Consider the following 24773-nt stretch of genomic DNA (forward strand, 5'->3'; position numbering starts at 1 on the left):
AGTTGAACGATATTTTATACAATGTCTATCACCGGGTATGTATTTATTTTTGTCCAAGTTTTATATTGGTCCACTATTTCAAATGCAGTTCAAACAGACATATATTAAATTGTATGTTCCGTTTTAAATTGGTTCAATCTGTATATATATATATATATATATATATATATATATTAAACTTAGAGCTAAGATTAATATTATTATAAAAATTAATATTAAACTCACCAGTCTTCACTCACAGTAGTGAACTAGTGAGTGAACTAGAAGTGACTAGTGAGTGTAGTAGTGTCTGGGGGCTCGGGAGACTGAGACCTCGGAAGCCCTGAAGAAGACATCAGAGAGGATGTCGAAAGCTCGGCAAAATGGATATCGACGCGGTATATATATATACAGTGTAGGTAAAAGTTTATGGTCGGTATGGACCTTACGTGAGATGGAATGAGAAACACCTATTTAAAAAGAGAGAGGTATATTAGGTCCGCCCGTTATATCGCCGAAAATACATGAGTGGAAATAATAAAAAAGGGGAAATTCAACGTTGCCAAACTTATTGGTTTTATTTGACCTGTTGTCTTTTTAGCATTTGAACAATGTTCTAAGATAATCAAATTTGGGCGAAATGGATTTAAATGGCATCTTACTGTTTTTTATTGGGAATATGCCACAATTTTACTTTACAATAAGTGTTATTTAACATTTTGATTTCCACTTCGGAAATCGTTTTATATAAATAAAATTTATTAATGTTTCGTATTTTAAGTACGATTTCCGAATTCAAAATCTAAACATCAAAATAAGCTTATTTTAAAGTCACATTGTGCCTTATTTCCAATAAAAATAATAAACTGCATTATAACGCCAACCATAAAAAAGCTTGATACAAAATTATTTGGCAACGTCGCGTATCGCGTCGTGAAAGTAGGGACCTTGTCTAAGTTAGGGACAGCTGAACCGGTATTCGACAGGCGATACCTAAGAAACTAGAGGTGGGACGTTGACATTTTTATCGTTAACGAAACTGAATCGTTTTTCGTAAACAAGTAACTAGTTGATTATTCAAATAAGCGAGTACATAAACAAACATAATGGATATTATCGTTTATGTGTATATTTATTGAAGTGAAACTTGAAAAATAAACTAAACAATACAAATAGTAAATCGTACTTTTACATTACACATTATTAAATCGCGAATCGTCTAAATTGACATTTAAAAACATACGTTTTTCTACTTTACTTCTTGTTAACCGTGTTCTTCTTTTATTTAAAATTAAATCAGATTTTGAACATGTGTTCACATTTACAATATTTTATGAATATAGTGGTTAAGTTAGATATACATGGCAATGGTTTTTCCACCATTGTAATGGACTCTCGATACAGGTGTACGTTTAGATGAGTCATGTACAATTAATTGATCAAAAATACTTACGTCATCTTTATCGGTTTCTTTTTCTTGTACTGGTTGATTTTCAATAGTACAATCTTCTTGTTCTTTAATTATAGAAGTAACCAGCTTCTTAACTCTTTCTTTTGTTTTTTTAGCTTCATTTTTATCAGAAAATCCCTGCACTTTAAATCGTGAATCCATAAATGTACATAATGACAATGTGCCACTCTGTTCTATCCCTCTAAATCTTTTTGCTAAACCCGATATTAGTAATTGTTCTACGTCGGATACTATGGATATAAGATTACCGTTTGCTAAAATTTTATTGCAAGATTCTTGCAGGCAGCGTACCATAACAATCACTGAACTATCCTTCAAGTATTTTTGGCCACTTATTGTACTTGTTATTTCTTTAAAAGGCCGTAAAATTTGGGAAAGTTGAGAACAAATAATCCAGTCTTCATTATTTAGATTTGGTCTAAGTCTAAGTCTATTAACTAATACCAATGTGGAACGGATTGCCTCTTCTAACTAGGTCATTCTTTTTAACATGTAAAGGTGAAGTTCTACCTAGTTTCCACGTCTTGGATTGGCCGTTTGGGACCTTTGTTATGTTGTAATTGATATTTAAAAGCCTTTCTGAAGATAAGGTACTTTTTTTGAAATGTGTTTTTTGCCGAATTGTCGAAAAAAGACTTTTTATTTTATCTATTTGTACACGACAGCATTTAAGTGCGTCCTCCACCAATAAATTTATCGTATGAGCAAAACAATTTAAATGTTTTCATTCCAAAACATATTTAATAGCCTTGACCATATTTGAGGCATTATCAGTTACTGCAAAATGTACTTTTTGTTTTAGACCCCACTGATTAATAATTTCACTAATTTTAAAAGTGATGTTTTCTGAATTATGGTTTCCAGAAAATGGCAGCAACCTAATAAAACCGTTTTTAAATTCTAAATTTTCGGTTAAATATTGTCCTGTTAATGCGATGCATCGAGGTCAGTAGTAATACAGATATTTTCTACTTCTTTAACAACTTGTGATCTAATAATTTGCTCAGTTTTGATATAACATTCCTGAAGTAATGAACCTGACAAAGTTTTTCTTGTTGGCGGTTTATATCCAGGAATCCACCCTGCAATTTTTTTAAAAGCTCGTTCTTCAACTATGAAAAACGGATGAAACGAGTCTTGGCATAGGTTTACTAAATCCATATCTATTTGTTTCTTTTGTTCTAAACTAATATTTTTATTAATGGAAGTATCCATCACCTTCGAAAATGCAGATCAATCGTAAATCGAAACTCATTCATTAATCAGAATACCTAGTTATTTTATTTTCAACGTTAACCGATAGCCCGACTGTCCACTGTCCCGAAAGAGTTATTTTTAGTTTTGTAGTAGTCTCTCAGATCAACTAGTCGTCCTCGTCGACGTAAAGTGTTCATTGCTCCCCTGTTTACGTCTACACAAAACGTAGTTTTTTTGAATCAACCATCAACTAGTTGGCTTACCAGTGAGAAACCGTAGATTCGTAAATGACAAATAATGATTTAAAATGCAGGGATTTTCTGATAAAAATGAAGGTAAAAAAACAAAAGAAAGAGTTAAGAAGCTGGTTACTTCTATAAAAAAAGAAAAAGAAGATTGTACTATTGAAAATCAACCAGTACAAGAAAAAGAAACTGATAAAGATGACTTAAGTCTATGGTGTATTTTTGATGAATTGGTCATGACTCATCTAAACATACACCTATATCGAGAGATATAAAAGAAGTCGACATGTATTTGTCTGATGATATATTACCCACAAAAAAATTCGAACGGTGATTGGAACTGTCCATTACAGTGGTGGAAAAACCATTGCCATGTGTATCCAAACTTAACCACTATATTCATAAAATATTGTAGTATTGTAACAAAATCTGTTCCTTGTGAACACATGTTCAAAATCTGGTTTAATTTTAAATAAAAGAAGAACACGGTTAACAAGAAAAGTGGAAAAACTTATGTTTTTAAATGTCAATTTAGACGATTCGCGATTTAATAATGTGTAATGTAAATGTAAGTACTATTTGTATATTTAAAATGTCAACGACCCACCTCTAGTTTCTTAGGTATATTAGGATCGGAACCATGTAAAATATCTCTGATCGGAACTAATCGTCTCACTAATGGGCAATGGGCGTCAATAAGAAATATGGAGGGGAGACCAAGGGGAAATATGATTGTTATCTTTGTCTTTTCGCTGAAAATATGATTTTATATCTGTGTTAGATATCCTGTTAAATTTTACCATACCGACCATAAACTTTTACCTACACTGTATATATATATATATAATATATAAATATATTTATATATATATATATATATATATATATATATATATATATATATATATAATATATAAATATATATAAAGGTTGAGGCGAGTGAATAATTAAGGTAAAATGTAATGGCATGTAAACAGAAAAACAAAACATAAAATAAGTAAGTGGCAGTCGTAGATACGTATATACGTATTTCTGACTATTTGGCCAAGTTATAAAAGGAGCATGTTAACTTTATAGAGAATCACTACAGGAGCAATGCGATAAATTTGTGGCAATAGAATTAGAAGACCCCGATGGTTTAGAGAACAACAGCTAACAATAACCACGAAGAAAGCTACCACTAGCTGAGGAAAGGAATGTTAAAACGTTTAAAACAAATAGAAAAGGTTAATGCCAGTGAATAATTAAGGTAAAATGTAATGGCATGTCTCGCAAACAGGAAAACAAAACCCAAAATAGGTATATCGATGAAAGGCAACTGCAGATACGTATTTTAGACTATTTGGTCGTCATCAGTACGGTCCAGCCATTCTTCACATGTCATTACATTTTAACTTCATTATTCACTTGCATCAACCTTTTCTATTTGTTTAAAGGGTTTAACGTTTGACATTCCTTTTCTCAAATAGCTGTAGCGTCCTCCGTGGTTTTTGTTAGTTGTTGCCCTGAAAACCATCTGAGTCTTCTAACTCTATTGCCAAAAATTGGTCGCATTGCTCTTGTAGTGATCCTGTCTCAACTTAACATGCTTATTTTATAACTTAGCTGCACCGTACTGGTGACGGTACAGCCAGTCAATCACTTATATGCTAGTTTTTGGAAAGAGCAGGAGAGGAAGACCAAAGAAGACTTCGAGAGAGACTCCTAGGCAGCACACGTCAGTAAAGAAGATTGATATTGGTATGACTCAAGGTAGAAACTTATGGAGAAATGAAATTGGCGATGCTGATCATGCATAAGGATAAAGGCAAAGAAAATGATGCTTCTTTTTAGTTTGTAAGTTACAATAATATATTTTGACGTGGTTTCCATGTTTATTATATTGTTTTAAGATTAGTCGTTTCTTTACTTTTACTTTATCAGTCTAACGATGTAAAGGTAAAACTAACAAGGTAAACCAACTAGGACCAGATCACTCGGAAAATATTTAATTTCATTTCACTTTACACAGACAAAAATATACGAAACGTATACGGTGATGTGAAAACACAATTTTAATGACCAATCTAAAAGTATATTGGTAAACATTATAGAAAGTTACTACAAATACTCTGCAAAATTAAAATTTTTGTGATTTGCAAGTTTCTTAGAATTGGATCGATATCATTGAATTCTTGCAAATTGCTTTTATATTAATATATTTTAGGTTTAAAATAAAAATTTAAACATACGAGTGTAATTCGTTCCGTAATCTTGCTCGTATGTCAAAGCAATTTTCCTCATTGAAATTTACTGAAATGTCATTAATCCGTTCCAGTCCCTAAAAAACACGTTAGTTGTTTTTGCTAAGTGTTTTTAAATAACAAAAATGTATTTAAAAGAAGAAAAATTTATTTATAAGTAACAAAAAATACATGTATATTAAATCACTAACTTCTTGATTGACTTTTTAAAAAGATTTATTTCACAATTAAAAGTTACACTTTGTTCTACGATAAAATGAAGCAAATAAAATTATAATACAAATATGTTATTAGCAAGAAACTTAAATGACGAGTGAGACAATAATGTTAAAGTCCCAAATTTATAATCTTCCTACAAAATGTGGTGTCGGCATTTCCCACGAAGGGCCAGCCATGGTCAGACTTTGATGTCCGTGCATGGTCAGCTATCTCTACGGGAACGCTTGCTGAAAGGATGATGAAATAGGAACTGATATTACGAAACCAAAGGGTCGGTAACTCTTGAGTGGTTTAAGGTGACTATTTTCACATATAACATATATATTCTGTAAAAACTTAAGAAAAGTGAAGAGCTTACGGAAGCGCTTAATTTTCGTCAGTGGTCTTTGCTTTTTTCGCCACACTGCTCATTTTCATGTGCAGATAGTTTAAAAAACTCTTAAGGAGTTTTGTTTCTTCCTTTCTTTAAGAATATTGCGAAAATGTGTTAGGCAAGTTTCGTTGAACAACACCGATGCACGACCAGTTGTAACTTTTTCGGGGTGATTTTTATCCACGAACTCTGCAACTTTCTCCCACATTCCCAGGATCTCCTTTATATTTCTTGTAGAGACAAAGTCTTCCAATTCTGGCTCCTTTTCAAAAGTAATTTTTCGTTGAACCACCGTATGCTGCTGCGAATGTAGTTCGTCTAACTCCTCGGTTGTCAGCTACTTAGACTGTTCCGCGACAAGTTCGTTCACATCTCTTTCATCCACCTCCAGACCCATGGATTTGCCAAGAGAAACAATCTCATCTACCACTGACACTTCGGATTCCAGTCCTTCGCAGGTCCTTTCATCTACAGCCTCAAGCCACAGCTTCTTCTATGCAGAGGTTAAGGTCCATGTTGTAACACCTAGCCAGGCCTGTTCAATAATTCTTAGGCATATTACTATGTTTAAGTGGTCCTTCCAGAACTTTCGAATGGTAAGGTTTGTGTTCTCCGTCACCTCAAAGCAGCGCCGAAAAATGTGCTTGATATACAACTTCTTAAAATTAGAAATCACTTGCTGATCCATGGGCTGCAAGATAGGAGTGGTGTTGGCTGGTAGGTAGAGAATCTTTATAAACTTGAACCCTTGGAGTAAATCATCTTCGAGATTTGGTGGGTGAGAAGGGGCATTATCGAGGACAAGAAGGATTTGCATGGGTAGGTTGTTTAGCTGTAGATATTTTTTAACAGAAGGGGCAAACACCAGGTTTATCCACTCCACATAGAATTTCCTGGTGGCCCACGCCTTTGGATTTACCCTCCACATAACTGGTAGTTTTTCTTTTAAAATCTTATGTGACTTAAATGCTCTGGGATTTTCTGAATGGTACTAGAAGAGGTTTGATTTTACAGTCGCCACTCGAATTGGCGCAAAATAATATATATATATATATATATATATATATATATATATATATATATATATATATATATATATATATATATATATATATATTTATATTTATATATATAGTAGTGATATGTGATAATATGTGATAAGCATTCGGATTAGTTTAATAATATTAATAAACTTTCCATTTAAACGAAATTTTTACAGATTCAGTTCCGCCTAAACCAGTACCTCCTTTACGTCCCAAAAGCTCCTTACGTCCTCCGAGCGTTCGCCCGTCGAGTGCTCGTCCCGGAGCTCCACGATTGAGGATAGACTCTGCTCTGCCTATGCAAGAAGCGGTACCGATGGGAACTATCAACGTCATAGTAGAAAATGTCGATGCGTCTGCACCAGACGAGGAAGAAACTGTGGTCATAGAAACGGTTTCAGTAGATCCCGAGGGTCCTACTGAAATACCGCCGGTAGATTTTGATAACAAAGGACACTTAGTAGAGCAGATCTTGGAGCAAATCGAAGGAAAGAGTGTAGAAAATAAGAAAAAGACGGGTATAGATTGGGATAATAATGGTAAGTAAATTATAGAGCCATCGAAAAAATCGTAATTAATCTGATTTCCCTTATTTATAAGGCTTCCTGGTCGTGAATAACGTGACATTTACAGCTTGACATTGTCAATCTAAATTTTGGTTAGGTCTATATTTTTAACAATTCAGAGAAAGTTAAGTAAAAACGGTATTAAACACATCAAAAATTATTGAGCAATACCTCTATAAAGTGGTACGTTTCCATAAAGTTTTCTTGTGATACGTTTAAGTTAAATGTTGTATGTATATGGGATTATTTCAAAAAAGATTATTATAAAATAAGGAATCATTTTAACCTGCAGTTGTTTATTAATTGGCGCTTTGTTTCAGCGCCATTTTACACGTTACTTACTTGGCCTCGATCTTGTAGGCTCATAGCCATATTTTTAGTGAAATTTTGAGGGTGATGTTGTACTATCAGATTCTGATTTTTGTGTGTTTAATTAGCTAAAAATTGTAGATGGTGTGTCTCTGACTTTCTATTAGTCCATTAGTGTTGGTATATTCTTGCTGCTGACTTGTTCTTTTGGTATCGATAACCAGAGTCTGTTACATTCTGTTAATGGTTTTGCTACATACTTTTCTTCATTATGTAAGATGAGGGCTTCTTCTTTAATTTTTCTCTTTTTGCAGTCTGTTTCTTTCATGACTATTGATGCATCTTTCCATTGTTCTCTGTGAATACAATCTTTATGCGGTAGAAATCTCAAGACCATTAAGTGAAAGATTGATGCTTCAGAACTTTTGAAAATTCTTGTAATAGTAGACCACACCTAAGCAAATTAGGTTTAATTTTGAATATTTCCCTTTAACATTACATTCCTGATAATAAATAACTTGCCCGTTTGTTACAAAAGTAACTAAAAAAGCTTATACGTCATTTAGATTATCTTATTTCCTTTTAAGTTTTTTTTAAGAATAGGTTATTATGTATTCTTTTGTGAAAGTGACTAGCCTACCAAAATGGAGGGTAGTCTTATTTCACGATCTATCTTTTTTATTTATCTGTAAGTAACCCAGGAAAGTTTTTTTATGACAATTTATTATTTTTTCATAATATTACAAAAATTATTTGTGAGTTTGGAATATTCATAAATAAAATTAAATAAATATGTACATTACTACCCTAATTACGATTTTGTCTTTCGATTTATTTGTAATTTAATTACCATAATCATTATATTTTAGCACTGCGTCATAAAGACGGTACTACAAAGGATATTACACCACTACTTGATTATATTCAGACTCTAACGAAAACGGCCAATCCACTGGGAAAATTGATAAATTTCTTGCATGAGGATATTGAAGCGATGCACAGCGAATTACAATTGTGGATAAATACAAAAAAACAACTTTATGTTGAAATACTGAAGCAAAAAAAGTAAGAATTATTCGTTATTTAGAAATTGATTAATTATTTTAGGGTATGTGGCCACAGTCAAATCAAAAGTTTTTTTATTAACTTTTTGTTCCTAATTTTGTGCATTTTAAAATCTTGACAAAGGCAAGGGTCTCCTGCCGAAACGTTGATTTCAATGGACAATAAAATCTAGTTCCAAATTTAATATTACTTATTGAACCTAAACCCAAGAAATACTAATATTATAATATATATATATATATATATATATATATATATATATATATATATATATATATATATATATATATATATATAAAATATTAGCATTGCCAGAAACATTACTGGAGGTACTAGATTCTTCTTTTATTGTTGATTGTAACAAATCACTAACAATGACTTTTTGCTCATTTTGATTCCTTCGATGAACTCTTTCAGAAATCGCTTTATTACCACTGAATGGTAAAAATAATGTTGGGATGGCTAAAAAATAATAATAAATATTATATGCAAATAAATACATATGAGTGAACAAACATACAAGTGAATAAACATTTAACTTGCAATAACTAGTTTGGACATAATGTGGGACTTTTTTTGTGTTTGCTACATATTTTCTTATGTTTAGGGTCCAATTTATCCTATTGTTTCCTTCCATCTGGGTCTGTAGCTATGCTACAAACGTTACCACCACTCATCTAAAAAATATTTCGTTATTATAACATAAAAACTACATTCCACTAACTACAAAACACAAATTCCACAAAAGTATACCCATGTGTGACCAAAAACAACTGTGAATATCGATTTCTGTCGTATGGATGAGGCGTGCATTCCGTCTCCCTTGCTTTCGCCTAAATAGTTACCAGACAACCTATGCTATTTAGGAATCTTGTCCAGAACCCCATCACTAATATAGCCTGTCTATGAATATAGTTTAAATAAACCTACTGTTGCAGACTTCTTTCATTGAAAAAGGAAAAATAATCATGAATAATGGAAGTGTATATTCATTAAAAGCTTTCTATTTGTAAATACCATGGACGTATGTAAATAAAAATTTATAAACGACTAAACATTTCAAAAATTAACTTCTGTATTAATTGATTTAGTTTTATATTGTTAATATACTACACGTAAATATGTTTTTGGTTTTAAATATTGGCTATTGGCTGTATAGTAATTTCCAACCAGTGCCAGTCGGTTAAAATTTAAGGAACAACGTAACAAAAAACAATTACTAAATTTACTAGATAGCACAAAAAAATATTTACATCAAGTTTGTTAAACAATAAAAAGTTTAAACATGAACAAATAAAACTGAAAAGTAAGATTTTTTAAGGAATTACGTCTATATAGCGAACGAACTATGTCATTTTGCTTAAAATGAATTTTCCGACTAAAAAAATTACACAATTTTTCTAACCACTCTCAGTCTCTAAACTATATTTGATTTATGTTCATTGAAGCATGTGGAAAGTGTCAACTAAAAAATTAATAACAACTGGGAGATATTTATTAGCTTTTTTAGAACATTGTTTTTTCCTTTATATGTAAACGATTTAGCTTTTATCATATATAACACTATTTCAGGTCCAGCGTAGAGCTGAACAAACCACTTCTTGCACAGTTAGAACAGCTGAATAAAGATATTAAAAAAAATCAACAGGAAATAACCAATATTAACTGCAATATTCTTAAGAACGACACTAGGATTAAAGAGCTGTTGTGTAAATAAGTAGTTTTTATAGTTGTTCATAACAGCATTATTTTTATTATCGAGGGATTGTTAACCTATAGATAAGATCGATGTTTTTGTTATGTATATTTCAATATTTTAAACGAAATAAATGCAAATATTTTAATGTCTTCATTATTTTTCTGTTATATTTTCTGTCAACCAAGTTAGATGGCACCAGCTAGCAATAACACTGTTACGTGTGAGAAGTCACGCAGTTACTTTCCCCGGAATTGATACGTAGAGTATTTAACGAACTTTTGAATATGCAAGAATTCCCAGATAAACTAAAGTTGGCGAGACTCGTATTATTACCAAAACCCGGAAAGAACCCGGACGAAGCCAACTCATACAGACCACTATGCTTACTAGATTGCATAGGAAAATTCTATGAGGGTCTTATAAAGAAACACCTTAAAGAAGAACTTGAAGTACTGGGAATAATTTCAGATAGACAGTATGGTTTTAGAAAAGCCAGATTGGCTAGAGATGCGGTGAAGAAGATATCGACCGTCCTATATGGGGCACCTGTATGCTTTAAGATTTAAAAAAGATAAAGAAATATTAACAAGAATCCAAAGGAAACACCTCCTTAAGGTAATAAGTGCGTACCGGACTACATCGACGATTGCCCTAAATATGATTGAGGGTACGGTCACAATTCACCTCTTGGCGAAATAACGTAAGATATTATATAATAATATTGATATATATCAATATATAATGACCATCTAACACGGGTGAAAACTGAGGTAAGAGAACAAATGGCAACAAGAATGGGAGGCATAGACAGAAAAAGCACAATGGACAGAGACATGGGATTAAAAGAACAAATTACTTTTTTATACAATTCCTGACCGGATACGAGTCATTTTGGTCTTATACATATCGCATAAGGAAAACTGAAGATGATTTATGTATGGAATGGAATGCGCGACGATGCAGAGCATTGTGTATTCCATTGCAACATTTTTTACGATAAACAACAAGATATGAGAACAAGGCTAGGAGAGATAACACCGGAGAATATAATGACTGTAGCCATAGCCATGCAAAACTCAGAGAACTTTAACGTGATAGTAGAACTAATAACAAAAATAATAATAAAAGGGAACGAGAAAGATGGGAGATGAGGGAGTGACAGAGACTATAACACAAAACATGAACCACTCCTCACTCTCGGCATTGCTGACATGAAGTAGCGAGAGGGGCAGCCGAAGTAACGTTTGCTAAGAACACGTACCTGGTGACCGTGGCTGAAAATGAGGGGGTTTTAGTGGGTAGGCAGACCTGTTCTCACGATCGATTCATTCGGCTTCACGGGTTTCTGGATAGGGCGAGCGGGCTGAATCCCACACATCAGGGGGGAACGGAGTACCCAGGTTTTTTGGGGTGCCCCCTGATGGACCCCTGATGGTCTTATGAAGATTTCCTCCTCAAAAAAAGAGCTGTTGTGTAAATAAATAGTTTTTATTGTTGTTCATAACAGCATTATTCTTATTATCGAGGGATTGTTAAACTATAGATAAGATCTCGATATTTTTGTTAATTATGTTTTAATTTTTTAAACGAAATAAATGCAAATATTTTACTGTTTATGATTCTCGATCCCATATTCGATTCGATGTTCGATATTCGATTCTATATTCGATTCGATATTTGATTCACTTTTATTCGACTCGATTTATTTAGTATATTTTATTTTATTCAATTCGATTTTATTTTATTTTAGTTTTATCAATTTTCTTTTATTTTATTTGAATTTAATTTCAATTTATTTTATTTATTTGTTTTTATCCGCTTCGATTTGATTTGATTTTATTTTAGTTTATTTTAATTTATTTTATATTTTATTTTGGGACTGCGTTTACTACTCCACGTAGTGTGGTGTCACTCGATCTTTCGTGAAATTGCGTTTCTATTTCATTGCGTTTTCGTTTCATTGCGTTTCCATTTCATTGCGTTTTTTTTTTTGTGTTTATTTTTCGCACCTACCTAGCCCTTGATAAGAAAGCAATGCTTCCAATAAAATTACTTTCGTATTAAAATACACAAGTGTCTCAAAAAGTTTTATTTCTATACGGTTTGGTGGTACAAACTCGAGTACTTATAACTATACAATACTAATATTAATATAATCTTACTTTCTACTTCAAAAAGTCATAATTAAACAATGGCTGAAAGCCAGACAGCCAAGTCGTAAAATGTATTTACTTCTAACAGTTAAATGCCTCGCGCTGATTAGGGAACCCTCAGGTACACATATCAAGCGTTCATTGCCATGTCTCAAGAATAATTAAAGAAAATGCTTCATCACCAATGGGAAGACACAGAAACATTTAAATTCCTGTCGGCAGACGAAGCAACTAGAAGAAATTTTAAAATTGTTTCCAGTAGAATAGACAAAAAACTAGAAGAAATCTCTAGAAAGAGTGATAAGAAATTCGAAAATCTTTTAAGTAAAATGGACGAAACTTACTAGAAAAATTAAACGAAGTATCTTGAAAGACGAACGAGAAATGTCTTGAAGTTTCGAAAATGGTCAAAGAAACTTCTAAAATGAATGAAGAAAAGTTTGATAACTTACAGAAAGACGTAGTCGCTCTAGAAGAGAAAATCAAACAATTAGAACTAGCGATAACTAATGGGGTGCAAAGGATAGATCTATCACCAGCTCCAATAGTGAATGAAGATTGGCTAAAAGAGGAATCGACAGGTTTGAGTGAAAATCTTCTTGATCCTTGTTTTTGGTAAATTTGAAGTTATTGCGACAGTCAACCATCGGTCAGGAGAACAAAATACTGTTTTCTTGACTGCGGCTTTACGAGTTGATGCTGCCGATGTTTTACAATCTATACGTAAGGTGCAAGAAAAATGTTATCAGACTTTATTTACTTAATTGAAAAATAAATTTTAAGGATTTTACGGAGAGAAAATGGCAAATGTAACCACGTCACTTAAAAGAACGAAAAGATACACAAAAAATAATTATTTAGAAGTTTGCCAAAAATTACCTATACATAACCTAAAAATTCTTTGAAAATTCAAATATTTTTCCTGGACTCAATTTTGATCCAAAAAATCTGAAAAAATTCAAAGTGTTTTTGGGCATTAAAATGTATATTCATGAATCTTTTCAAATTTTTTAAAGCAAAGAATAGCTCAGGAAAATGTTTAAAAAAAAAAAACCATTTTTTACATTAGGGTCCAGCTAGGGAGATACAAATTTGGCTAAGGCGGGTTTCTAAATATGTACTTTTGTCTGTCTAACCCCAAATAAAAATCCAGCTGAGTGTAGATTTTACCATATTTTAGCCACTATAGCTTTTGTAAAAATCAGACTGTCTTTAATAGTTAATTTACGAAATTATATTAATTAGATTTGACTGTATAACTAGCTATTCGCAAAATCAGACGAAGGTACTCCTGGAAAATTATTAATTCGGTTCACTAATACTAATAATTATTTTATATTTTCCACTAACAAATTTTTGATATCAATTAATTTGCAGTTGGAATTCCATTGGTATGTAAATGAGGCAGTTATATAATAATGTGACAAAATATTTCCGCTTTAAAATAAGCTGTCCCACATTAGAGTAATGACAAATCTAAATTTGATCTCTGTCTTTGGTATAGAAATAGTACACTTTTGACCACGTTGATATGTTATAATGTTGAAATAATTTATTTATAGCATAAAACATACTCGACACTAATCAACGAATACATTAATGTCTAATAATGCTAAAAAATATGAATAAAATGAATTAAATAACAAATAAGTCTATAAGACACTACTGTATTTTTATAATTTGTAGCACCCTTTGCAACATTTGCGCCTCTAGCGGCGATTGTTGAAAGCTGAATTAGATGTTGAAAATTTGACACACAAACGATGCATTGCATTTCCACTCCTTCTTACAGCCCTCCTTAGTTTTGATATTTGTTGACTTCCTTCTGTTGAACTTGAGTATCAAATCCATTTGAAATCCGTACAGGCATCAAACAAGATGACCTGATTTCTCCTCTACTATTATTAGAGAGTGGACAAACAACCGTACCGTCAAATTCTGGAATACAAATTGGACACCATAGAAAGGCTCTAAACGTAAATTGCTTAGTTTTTGCCGATGACGTGACTCTTTTAGCTCATAACATAAATGAAGCTAAAATTCAAATGTACAGCCTCCAATCAATTGCCGCAAAATCTGACCTTGAAAATAGCATTCAATAAAACTGAGTTTATTACAAACATCAAGAATGTAGGTACCCTCTTATATGAAATTCAAACAACAAAAGTCAAACAGTCAAAAAAGTAAATACCGTGGAGAGTTTATTACATCTGATGATTCAGGAAATGCTGCGATTGTAAGTAGATGTTTAAAATTAGAAGGGGCATTCCCTCTGTTCAAAGACAAAAGCAGAAGCTTATCTTTAAACTTAAAACTTTGTCATTATAATACAGTGATCAGGTCGTCAGCAGTAATGCTTCCGAATGTTTAAATATGGTGAAGATAGGGCCATTACGAAAACTTAAAATAAAAGATAGAAAAATTTGGAGACATCTTAGGCCCAATCAAAGAAAATCAAGAATTCAGCCGAAGATATAATCATGAGTTATGTTAATTATTTGGAAGACATATTACCAACATAAGAAAACGGAGAATGATGCTTTATGACTCAAAGATTTACCCAACGCATTCACTTTTTTAATATTAATATCATCATCCTATTCAAAATGGACAAGACAAGTTAAAAATATTTGCAACAAGCGGAAATTCCACCTGGTGACTTCCAAGATTGTCAGGTTCTCAGAGATAAGGTGAAATATACTAAGAATCTTATCCCTCTCACTATAACAGCTCCTTGGCTAGCTAGACAACCGTCACAAGAAAGAAAAGATTAATATTGGATTAAAAGGAAAACCTACTGACAGATGAGAAAACTTAGTTATGAGAAAGATTAAAAAATGATGGATTTTAATTTACTTTAAATCAATTTAATTTTAATTCTTTATTTTTCGCATTTCTTTTGTTTTTATTTTTCAAACTATTGCACAATCAATTACACCGATCAATGAATTCCATCCCCAGCCCGCGATAAGAAAGCTATGCTTTCAAAAACCTTCGGGGTCCTTAGTAGACCAAAACTAGCAAAAAAAAATTAGATCAAGTACTTGCTATTGCTTTGGAACTGAAAACGCCAGACCAACTTTACGGAGTCATCAAGTTCGAAGCGTTGGAAAAGGAGACGAACGCTATGATGAACGTCAGAAAGAAATTGCTGGGAAAATAATCCATGATACGAGGCCAAAGAAACGTGAGCCAAGATGTTGGAAATACGTAATAAATAGAACAGGTCCACATGGAAGAACAATATATGTAACTATAAGAAAAAACGTAAAACTCTTATAGTTACTGTTAACATATTGTCCTTTGGATGAGTTCCTAGCTTCTTCATTGATGGTCATGTATATATATAGCCAAGAAAGATCGTTTTTGATTGATACTGGTATAAAAACTATTGCTTGACCAGAAACAATAAGAGACCATCTTAGATTATCACCAGCATCAATTGCTGAAATCCCCGACGAGTTTGCATTAGAGTTGGACCGTATGAAAAAACTTGGGGCTGTATTAGATGTTAAAAATGGTGTCCTTACGGTGAAGACGGTAAGAGTTGCTCTTTCATGAAGAAAAATATGTACAGTTAATAAGTACCTGTGACGTAACTATATCCCTAATGAGAAATTTCTAATCACCAGAATTAATGGATACCGTAAGGGGGACAGTCTTAAGGATGATCGAAAACATGAATGATAAAATGTTATTACAAGAGCTAAAGTATAGTTCGAGACGTGGATCCTATCAATCAGGAACTTGACATAAACTGCTATCAAATGAGTCGATGAACTGTACTAGTACAGCGTCTTCCTGTAGCGTCGATTTGTTCTGTGATTACGGCTGACGAACCTTCGAAGTCAAAGTTTGTGAAAGAGATGTTGATATAGTCATTAATACATGCCAATACCTTGATAATGAACAGACACTAAATTTTTGGGTGTTGATACAACAACACGGCCGCAGCTTATTGTATCAACTCAGTGTGTCAACACTATTGTGTCATATAACACAGTAAGCCATTGACACTACTTGAAAGTTTAAAACCTTCCCTAATGCTTATGTCGTCAATAGAGAGTTATTGCGAACTCAGATTTTATTCTTTTATGTTGACGAATGACATTAAATCTTTTGTATAGGTATATGAAAATAATCTATAAACTATAAATTGTATTTGTTACCTATTATAGGATTCTATAATAAAAATTAAAATTAAAAATAAGATCATTAAATACTTTTGCATATTATGGGTATATAAAACAGGGAATTTATGGACAATGGATTATTAGGAAATAGTGGATATCCAGTTCTCAACTACCATTGTAGAATCTTCAGACAGCAGTTCTAAGTGCTGTTGTGCTGTATAATCTATCACAAATTACGTCAAGAATTGTGAAAGACAGAGCTTTGGGCATTTTAAAGAGATTTAACATTTTAACATGTGGAATGAGATGCAAGTTACCTTTTGTTCAAAGAATAATAGGTACCTAACAGGTTGTTCAGTTTTACATAACATTGTAGTTAATAGAGAAAACATGGAAATAATGGCAAATGAGGGTGCTGTTGAAATTTGAGTGTAGTACTTTTGATTAAAAACTTTTCATTTATAAATACTAGAAAAATTGTTATACATATATAACCTAATATGGAAGAGAAAGGTAATACACAGAGAATGGACAAATGCAGTAATTATACCTATATACAAGAAAGGAAACACAAGTGACTGTAGGAACTATAGAGGTATATCACTACTATGTGTAGCAGCAAAAGTATACGAAACCATAATAGAAAGGAAAATTAGAAAAGAAATAGAACATAAATTAGAAGACGTACAAAGTGGATTCAGGAAAGGACACAACACACAAGACCATATATTCACTATGCAACAAGTAATAGAAAAAGCCCTAAAGAAAAATAAAGAAATATATCTGAGCTTTATAGACATGGAAAAAGCATTCGACTCAGTCAAAAGAAAAGATATATGCGAAAGCCTAAAGAAGAAACAAGTACCAAGTGAAGAACTGATAGAAGCAACAAAGAGTATATACATGAAAACAACAAATACAGTAAGAATGTTAAATATACAGTCAGAACCATTTGAAACAACTAAAGGAGTTAGACAAGGGGGAAGTCTCAGCCCAGTGCTATTCATAAATATTATAGATGAGATAGTGAAAGAATGTAAGAAAACATTCAAGAAATACTGCATCGGTTGGAACAGAATGCAAATGATAAATGCTGAGATGTGTATATTTGCAGCCGACATAGTATTAATTGCGGAAACTGCAGAAAAACTGAAATACAACTTAGAGAAATGGAACCTAGAAGCAAGCAAATACAACTTAAACGTAAACAAAGAGAAGACTCAGATAATGAAAATATCAAGGAAACAAGGGACGGAAGATCAAATAGAAGTAATGATAGACCAACAAAAAATAATACAGACAAATTCATACAAATACTTAGGAACAGTAATCAACAACAAAGGAGACATCGAGGACGATCTTAACAACAGAATGGAAAAAACAGGAAAACTATTCCAAGCACTAAATAGAGGATTCCTTAATAACAAAGAAATATCAACAAATTCCAAGATGACAATATACAAAACAATATATAGACCTACAGTGACATATGGAGCAGAAAATTGGATATTAAACAAAAGACATCAGAGCAGAATTCAGGCAGCAGAGATGAAATACCTCAGAAGAACGATAGGAGTAAAAAGAACTGATAGAATCAGAAATGAAGAAATAAGAGAAAGACTCAAAATCAAACCGATACTTGAGTCAATCAAGGAGAAAAAATTGGCACGGTCCGGACATCTAACCCGGATGGACAATAATAGACAAGTAAAAAGAGTGTGGGACGCCAAACCAATAGGGAAGAACAGAAGAGGAAGACCCATTAAAGAATGGAACAGTGACATCTCGCAGATACTGCAGAGTAAGGGTAAGACTTGACAGGAAGCAACACAGATGGCATCCAATAGGAAGGAATGGAGAAAGTTCGTTAAGAGCTAGGACACCTCAGAAGAATGTCAAATATTGTAATTTAATGAATTGTATTTTAAACGGCCCAACACCGAAAGGTACAAATGGGTCTACTGATTAAGTAAAGTAAAGTAGTTAATAGAGAAAACATGGAAATACTGGCAAATGAGGGTGCTGTTGATATTTGAGTGTAGTATGAGTACTTTTGATTAAAAACTTTTCATTTATAAATACTAATCTATAAGCCATTAGAATTTAAATAATTAAACCTTTGTTTTATTGTGATAACCTGTTTATATTGTTAATCCTTTATGTTGGATATCTGTTAAATGTAATACCTAAGTACTCTAAAAATTTGTTTGAAATTAGATACACCTTATACATCTGTAATGAAAATGTCAAATATATTAAATTTAATAAATGAGTTACAAAGATATTCTATGTCTGATCTGTGATTATTAAACACTTTAAAATTATTTAGAAATTACTTATATTTAAATTTATTTTTACAAACTTTTGTAATATCTCAAGCTTCAATAAAAATATTCTTTTTAAGATTGATTTTTGTCAAAACATTAATAATCTATATCTGAGTATAAACTTTTATTTGGGATCAATTCAAGTGAGTGGCCCATACAAAATAATCTAAATAAAGAGACTGGTTATATCCTTACAAAACGACAATATTTTGCTAAACCATCGAAATAAAGGCAGATATTGTAAAAACAGATGAAGAAGCTGTAACATCTGTTTTGCATTTACTTAATAGCTGTGCGAGACTCTGGCCGAAAGTTGATCTTTTCACAAATAAAACCTTTTTGAGAATAAAGGACAAAAAGCGATAAAAGATCAGACAGGTTCAAATGTTTCGGTGAGATTCGAAAAACTCTAATGCACACGTGTTCTGTCTCTTTTTGTTGTATCTTGTATCAAATCGCACTATTGCATTGAATAGCATTGATCGGGAACACTCGGGGTGTTACGACGGTGTTACTGTGTCATGACACTTTATTGTCACGTTGTCAATACACACGACGCACCGTAAAGTATCAGCACAAAAGTGTCATACCACACAGTGTTACACATGACTAGAACAGACACAAAATGTAAAAGCTACATTGGTAGGATTTCAAGAGACTGTATTGCCATGTTATAAGCCTTTTATCGTACTTCAGTCAATTGCTTATTGTACATTGTGTGTCTTGTAATGTAAGTGCTGCGTAATTGAATTATACAAAGAATCGCTTATTACATCTAAACAACTGCGGTACCTCAGATGAGTACTGGTCCGATAAAGAAGAGATTCTTTTCATAATAAAAATTATCATCTCGACCGTATTCGCAGTCACGACCATTTCGATTTTATGCTGTTAATACTGTGCCATAAGGCAGCTTTGTTGTTGCCATGGAAGAAAATAATTGACAAAAATGAGCACATTAACCTATGAAATCAATACCGGAGATGCTCAGCACATCCGACAACAACCGACTAGACTTCCATTTCTAAGAAAGTATTAAAGATATGGTCACTTTTGTTCTCTACGCTCGACCTAAAAAACCACATTCTTGTAGGATCAGGTCTTTGGCAATTTACAGTCATCATTTTGATCTATGTAATGCTCCTGCTAGATTTGAGAAGGCTAACATGACAAACATGTTTGGTTCATTTAGATGACCTAATTCTGGCTATAAGATCATTCGACGAGCATTTCAAGAATCGAGGGAAGTGTTTCAATGATTCGGTGCAGCTAATCTAAAGCTGAGTCCAAAGAAATGATATAAGTTTTGACAAAAAGTTAAATACTTGGGCCATATTTTATCCAGTAATAATGTAATAGTTGACCCTAAAAAAGTTGAAACAAATCGAAAATGGCCATTACCAAAACATAAACACGAAATTAAGTAACATATTTCGAAGAGCTACAATTAGTTTTAATGGATTAACCGATGTTCAGCTACTCGAGGAAGAAGGAAAATTCGTTTTGGATACGGATGCTAGCAATGCCGCGATGAGTTGTTCTTTCTCAGATTCAAGATGGACCAGACGAAGTCATCACTTACTTCAGCAAAGTCTCGACGAAATGAAAAAGAAGCTACAAAAGAGAACTTCTAGGTGTGGTAAAAGCTTGTGAACATTATCGTTAATTTCTGTATGGTCCCCTAATTTCTGCTTCGAATTGATCATGTGCCTAGGAAGTGGGTTCTACAATTTCGTGATCCAGAAGATCAAATTAAGAACGATTACAAGAATATGATTATGACATCGCGCACAGGGCAGGAAAAAGCCATTCAAATGCCGATGCCCTTTTAAGAAGTACATGCGCTACAAATTAGAGGAACGGGTTTGCTACGCACAACATCCTACCTTTTTCTTCATGTACCATGTCCTTTCAGAACGTTGGTTAACATCATAGCTATCTTAATTTTATTCACTGCCACCCTAAATAGCTTGCTTGTATCAACACCATACCAATCTCGCAAGTTCTTCAACCATGAGGTTCTTTTTCATCCTGGACTGCGTTTCCTGCTATTTTTCCTTACATGATATTTTGTAGCAACCTATATTTGGGACCTCTTATTACATGTAAGAAATACTCCAGTTCTAGTATTGTGGAGCTTCGCATCTTCTCCACCCAAGAAACTTTTAAAATTCTTCTGTAGCACCACATTTCGAAAGCTTCAAGGCGATTTAAATCGATTTTATTCACAGTCCAAGACTTGACACTATAAAGTAAGACCGAGAACACGTAGCAGCGAAGTAGGCGGATCCTCAATGCCAATTTTAGGTCTCTGTTACATAACACCTTGGACATCCTTCTAAAAGCCGCTCTAGCCTGCTCTATCCTAGATCTAATTTCGCCGTGACTTTCTGCGTTACGATTTAATTGCTGTCCAAGGTAAACGATTTTATGAACTTGCTCAAGTTTGGTATTATTTACATATAACATCCTACCGTCACAAATAATTAATGACAACCTTAACAGCCAAAAGATGTGCAAGAAAATGATCTATTTGAAATGTATCTTGGATTTGAAGTATAACGGTAATAGACCAACCTGGCAAGGTATATGTGCAATGTGCATGTAGTCCAGACGTTAAAACCTATCACATCCAATAGGCTTGTCTGGTACTAAAGAAGATGACTCTGGTACGGAATCTAAGCTACAAGTGATTGCACTCTGAAGAAAAAGTGTAACAAATATTGAATCAGGTGGGCACTTTGGAATTACGACGATGTTGCTAATGGTTCGAGGACGTTTGTATTGGGTGAACTGCAAATATAAAAAAGATGGTACATACTTACTTTACCGTTTCCGGATATTCCTTCTTTTTCTTTCTTGGTTCTACAACTCTAAGTAAGTCTTTTCTGTCTCTTTCCTGTCTTGTACAACAATCTCCCAATTTTGCACCCCCATCTTACGTAGGTCACTCGTTATTGCATCGTCCCATTTTTTTTCTTGGGCGACAAACTGACCTTCTGCCATCGGGCCGTTGTATATAATAGTCTTTTATCATTCGTTCTCAGTACGTGTCTTGTTGTACCGAATACTTTGATTGAAGTAGCGTCGCTAGGAAGTAATATGCTCTATTTACTGGCATGATTCTAGCCGCTACATTTTTTTCATAGCTATTTTCGGCTGTTCTCACTGCTCCCAAGTATTTGAATTCTTTGACAACTTCGAAATTGTAATAATTTATCGATATGTTTTGTCTAATTCTTTGTCTTGGATTTTTGGTCACTGCCATGTACTTGGTCTTATGTTCGTTGAGTGAGCCATATCCTCTTTTAGTTTGTAGGCCGTGCGATGCCGGCTGGGTGGCTACGATCATCACGCAACCAAACCCCCGCCATCCAAAAACCGGCCCAATCCTGCTGGTCTGTTCCTCCCCGTTCCGACCCGGAAAGTAACAGACCAGCAGCGTATGGTCCTTTTTGGCCCGATGTTTGGCCAGCTTAAAATCGTGTGAGACCGACCTTCCCCCCCTGTAGTGCAACTAAATAGTGAATAAAAATATAATAAAGAATATAAGTAAAATGGGACAATCACAGACATGAAAAGACAACACAAACATCTACGTAGTCAGAAAGTAAAAACCCTATCTAGACGAACGTAGATCCCACGATAGGAAAAAGCCGATATAAGATACTCGAAAATTGAAAAATGTCATGTCAGTTATGTTAGGACCTCATAAAATAACTATGAATATGGATGCTACCCATAATTGCCTTTGTGATGAAATTACGGACGTCGAACCGTGATAGGTTTAAAATTCTCATGACACGAGAATTCGACTGACACCATGTTCCGCGAGCTCCCACGATTAGAGGTGCTATGCAAATTTGTTTCCCTGGATATCGGGTCTGCATGGAATCGAGGCTCTGTGTACAGCGCTGTTTTATTAGCAGCGGCTGTACTAATGGGTTCAGGACTCTCCCAGCTGACGGCAACGTCCACGACAATTGCCTGCTCATCCCGATGCGCGAAAAGATCAGTCCCGTCGGCGCATCTTATCCGAGGCTCAACCTCGCAAATCCACCCTTTCTTTTCAGCTGCTTTTCGTAGATACGTAACGAGCTGGTCGTGTCTTTTAATTCGGTGCCAGTGTGTTGCGGGGCACTTTTGCAAAACGTGACTAAGGCTCTCGTTACGTTCGCATCCCTTTCGGCACCTCCGTTCATGTGGTGGATTTGAAGGGATGCCTCTAGTTGGTAGTAGATTTCCTCGCAGTTGAATTGCCTTGACAAAATCTCTCCCCGACCAGTAAGGCGGTGGATTGATTATCCAGGCTGAGCTTTCTGAGTGTGAAGAGCCCTGGCGAAGTCCGTTTCCACTATAGCCGTTCTCAAGCTTCTGGCTTCAAGCTCAACTCACGTGCGATTGATGCTGAATTGCCTGCGGATGTTCTAGTCCATTTAAGGATCTTCTCCCAGAGACGTGACATATATGGCAAACTGAGGGCTAAATACGACGAATCAGTAGCTGAGGTTCGTAATTTAGTCAGTCTTCTTCTCATAATAGCCAGAACGTGCATGGCCATGGCGCCCAGACCTCCCTCCTTGGTAGCAGCGTGGATGAAAGCATCGGCGCACGTGCGGTTGAGGGACAGAAACTTCCGAACGGCTATGACTGTCAATGCCCTTGAACGTCTTCATCGTGATGGTTGGACTCTGCAACTTGTCGATATACTTCGGGAGCAAGTATGTTTTAAGTACCAGCAGTTTTTGTGCTGGTTTCAGCCCCGCTCGATGAATGCGATCGAGCGGTGTCTGCAGCTCGCTGAAGGCACCCTGGTCTGTCCTAATGCATTGTACCTTCTGTCTAGGTATCCAACCAGCTCACTCGGTTGCAACTGCCGAATCCTGTTGTTAATGACAGAGAAGAGAGAGCGCGTCACGCAGTAAGAGTGCTTATTACCATGGTTGACGTTAACCGTAATAGCTGCACTCTTACCAGCGTTTATCGACATACCCCTTTTCTCGAAGAATTCGACGGCTGTCCGGAGCTGTTTGGTACCATCCTTGGCCGATTCGGGCAGCAGGATTAACACCGTAGCCCAACATCGAGATCTTCCTGCCGTCTGTAATTGGAAGGTCAGGCCCGCCTGTCTCGAGCTTGCATATCAGCTCATCGACCACCATGTTGAAGAGGTAGGGCGACAAGGGATTTCCCTGTTTGATGCCTCTACACATGTTGATGTACTGCGTTGACTTACTCCCGGCTGCGACCCTCGTACGACAATTCAGGTACGAGTCCGCCACATACCGCTTGAATGTTGCATCTAACCCGAAGTGAGTCATAAGACTAATTTCCTTGGCCCTGTTTTCATGTTATGTTCGGACATGTCATTCACATAATTTCGGCGTCGGCCCAGTACCAGGTTACGTCGGTTCCATTTTTGTTGGCGAACCACAAATCTTCGAGTGTATACCGATGAGGACAATTTCTGCATGTAAGACGATGTTCCATATTTTGTATTTCTCCAGTCACAGTTTATTATATTTTTAAACATTTTGCAATGTTTCATTTTACTGGACCGACCCCCGTTCTTATCCTATTCAAAATTTTCCACGTTTTAAAGTCTAGAGATTGGCCACTCCAGTGAACATGGGAAGAGGAAATATTCGGGCGGTTCATCCAGCCCTGTTCCAAAAAAGCTTTTTCTAGATTTTAGCGCTTTTGTGTTTTTCGAGCTCTATAGGGCGTGCCACTTGTCCGTGATTTATCTAA

General features: G+C 34.5%; 1 protein-coding gene across 1 annotated transcript in view; it reads left to right on the plus strand.

Annotated features, from left to right (window-relative positions):
- IFT54 (intraflagellar transport 54) overlaps window positions 1–10558 on the plus strand; it is a 48258-nt gene extending 37700 nt beyond the window's left edge. Inside the window, exons 4-6 of the mRNA XM_072532024.1 lie at window positions 6947–7309; window positions 8515–8710; window positions 10283–10558. Coding sequence (XP_072388125.1) covers window positions 6947–7309; window positions 8515–8710; window positions 10283–10427 — 704 coding nt within the window. The 3' untranslated portion in view covers window positions 10428–10558. The remainder of the gene's footprint in view (window positions 1–6946; window positions 7310–8514; window positions 8711–10282) is intronic.
- The last annotated feature ends 14215 nt before the right edge of the window (window positions 10559–24773 follow it).

The sequence above is a fragment of the Diabrotica undecimpunctata genome, chromosome 5, assembly GCF_040954645.1.
Source record: "Diabrotica undecimpunctata isolate CICGRU chromosome 5, icDiaUnde3, whole genome shotgun sequence".
NCBI classification, from domain to species: Eukaryota; Metazoa; Arthropoda; class Insecta; order Coleoptera; family Chrysomelidae; genus Diabrotica; species Diabrotica undecimpunctata.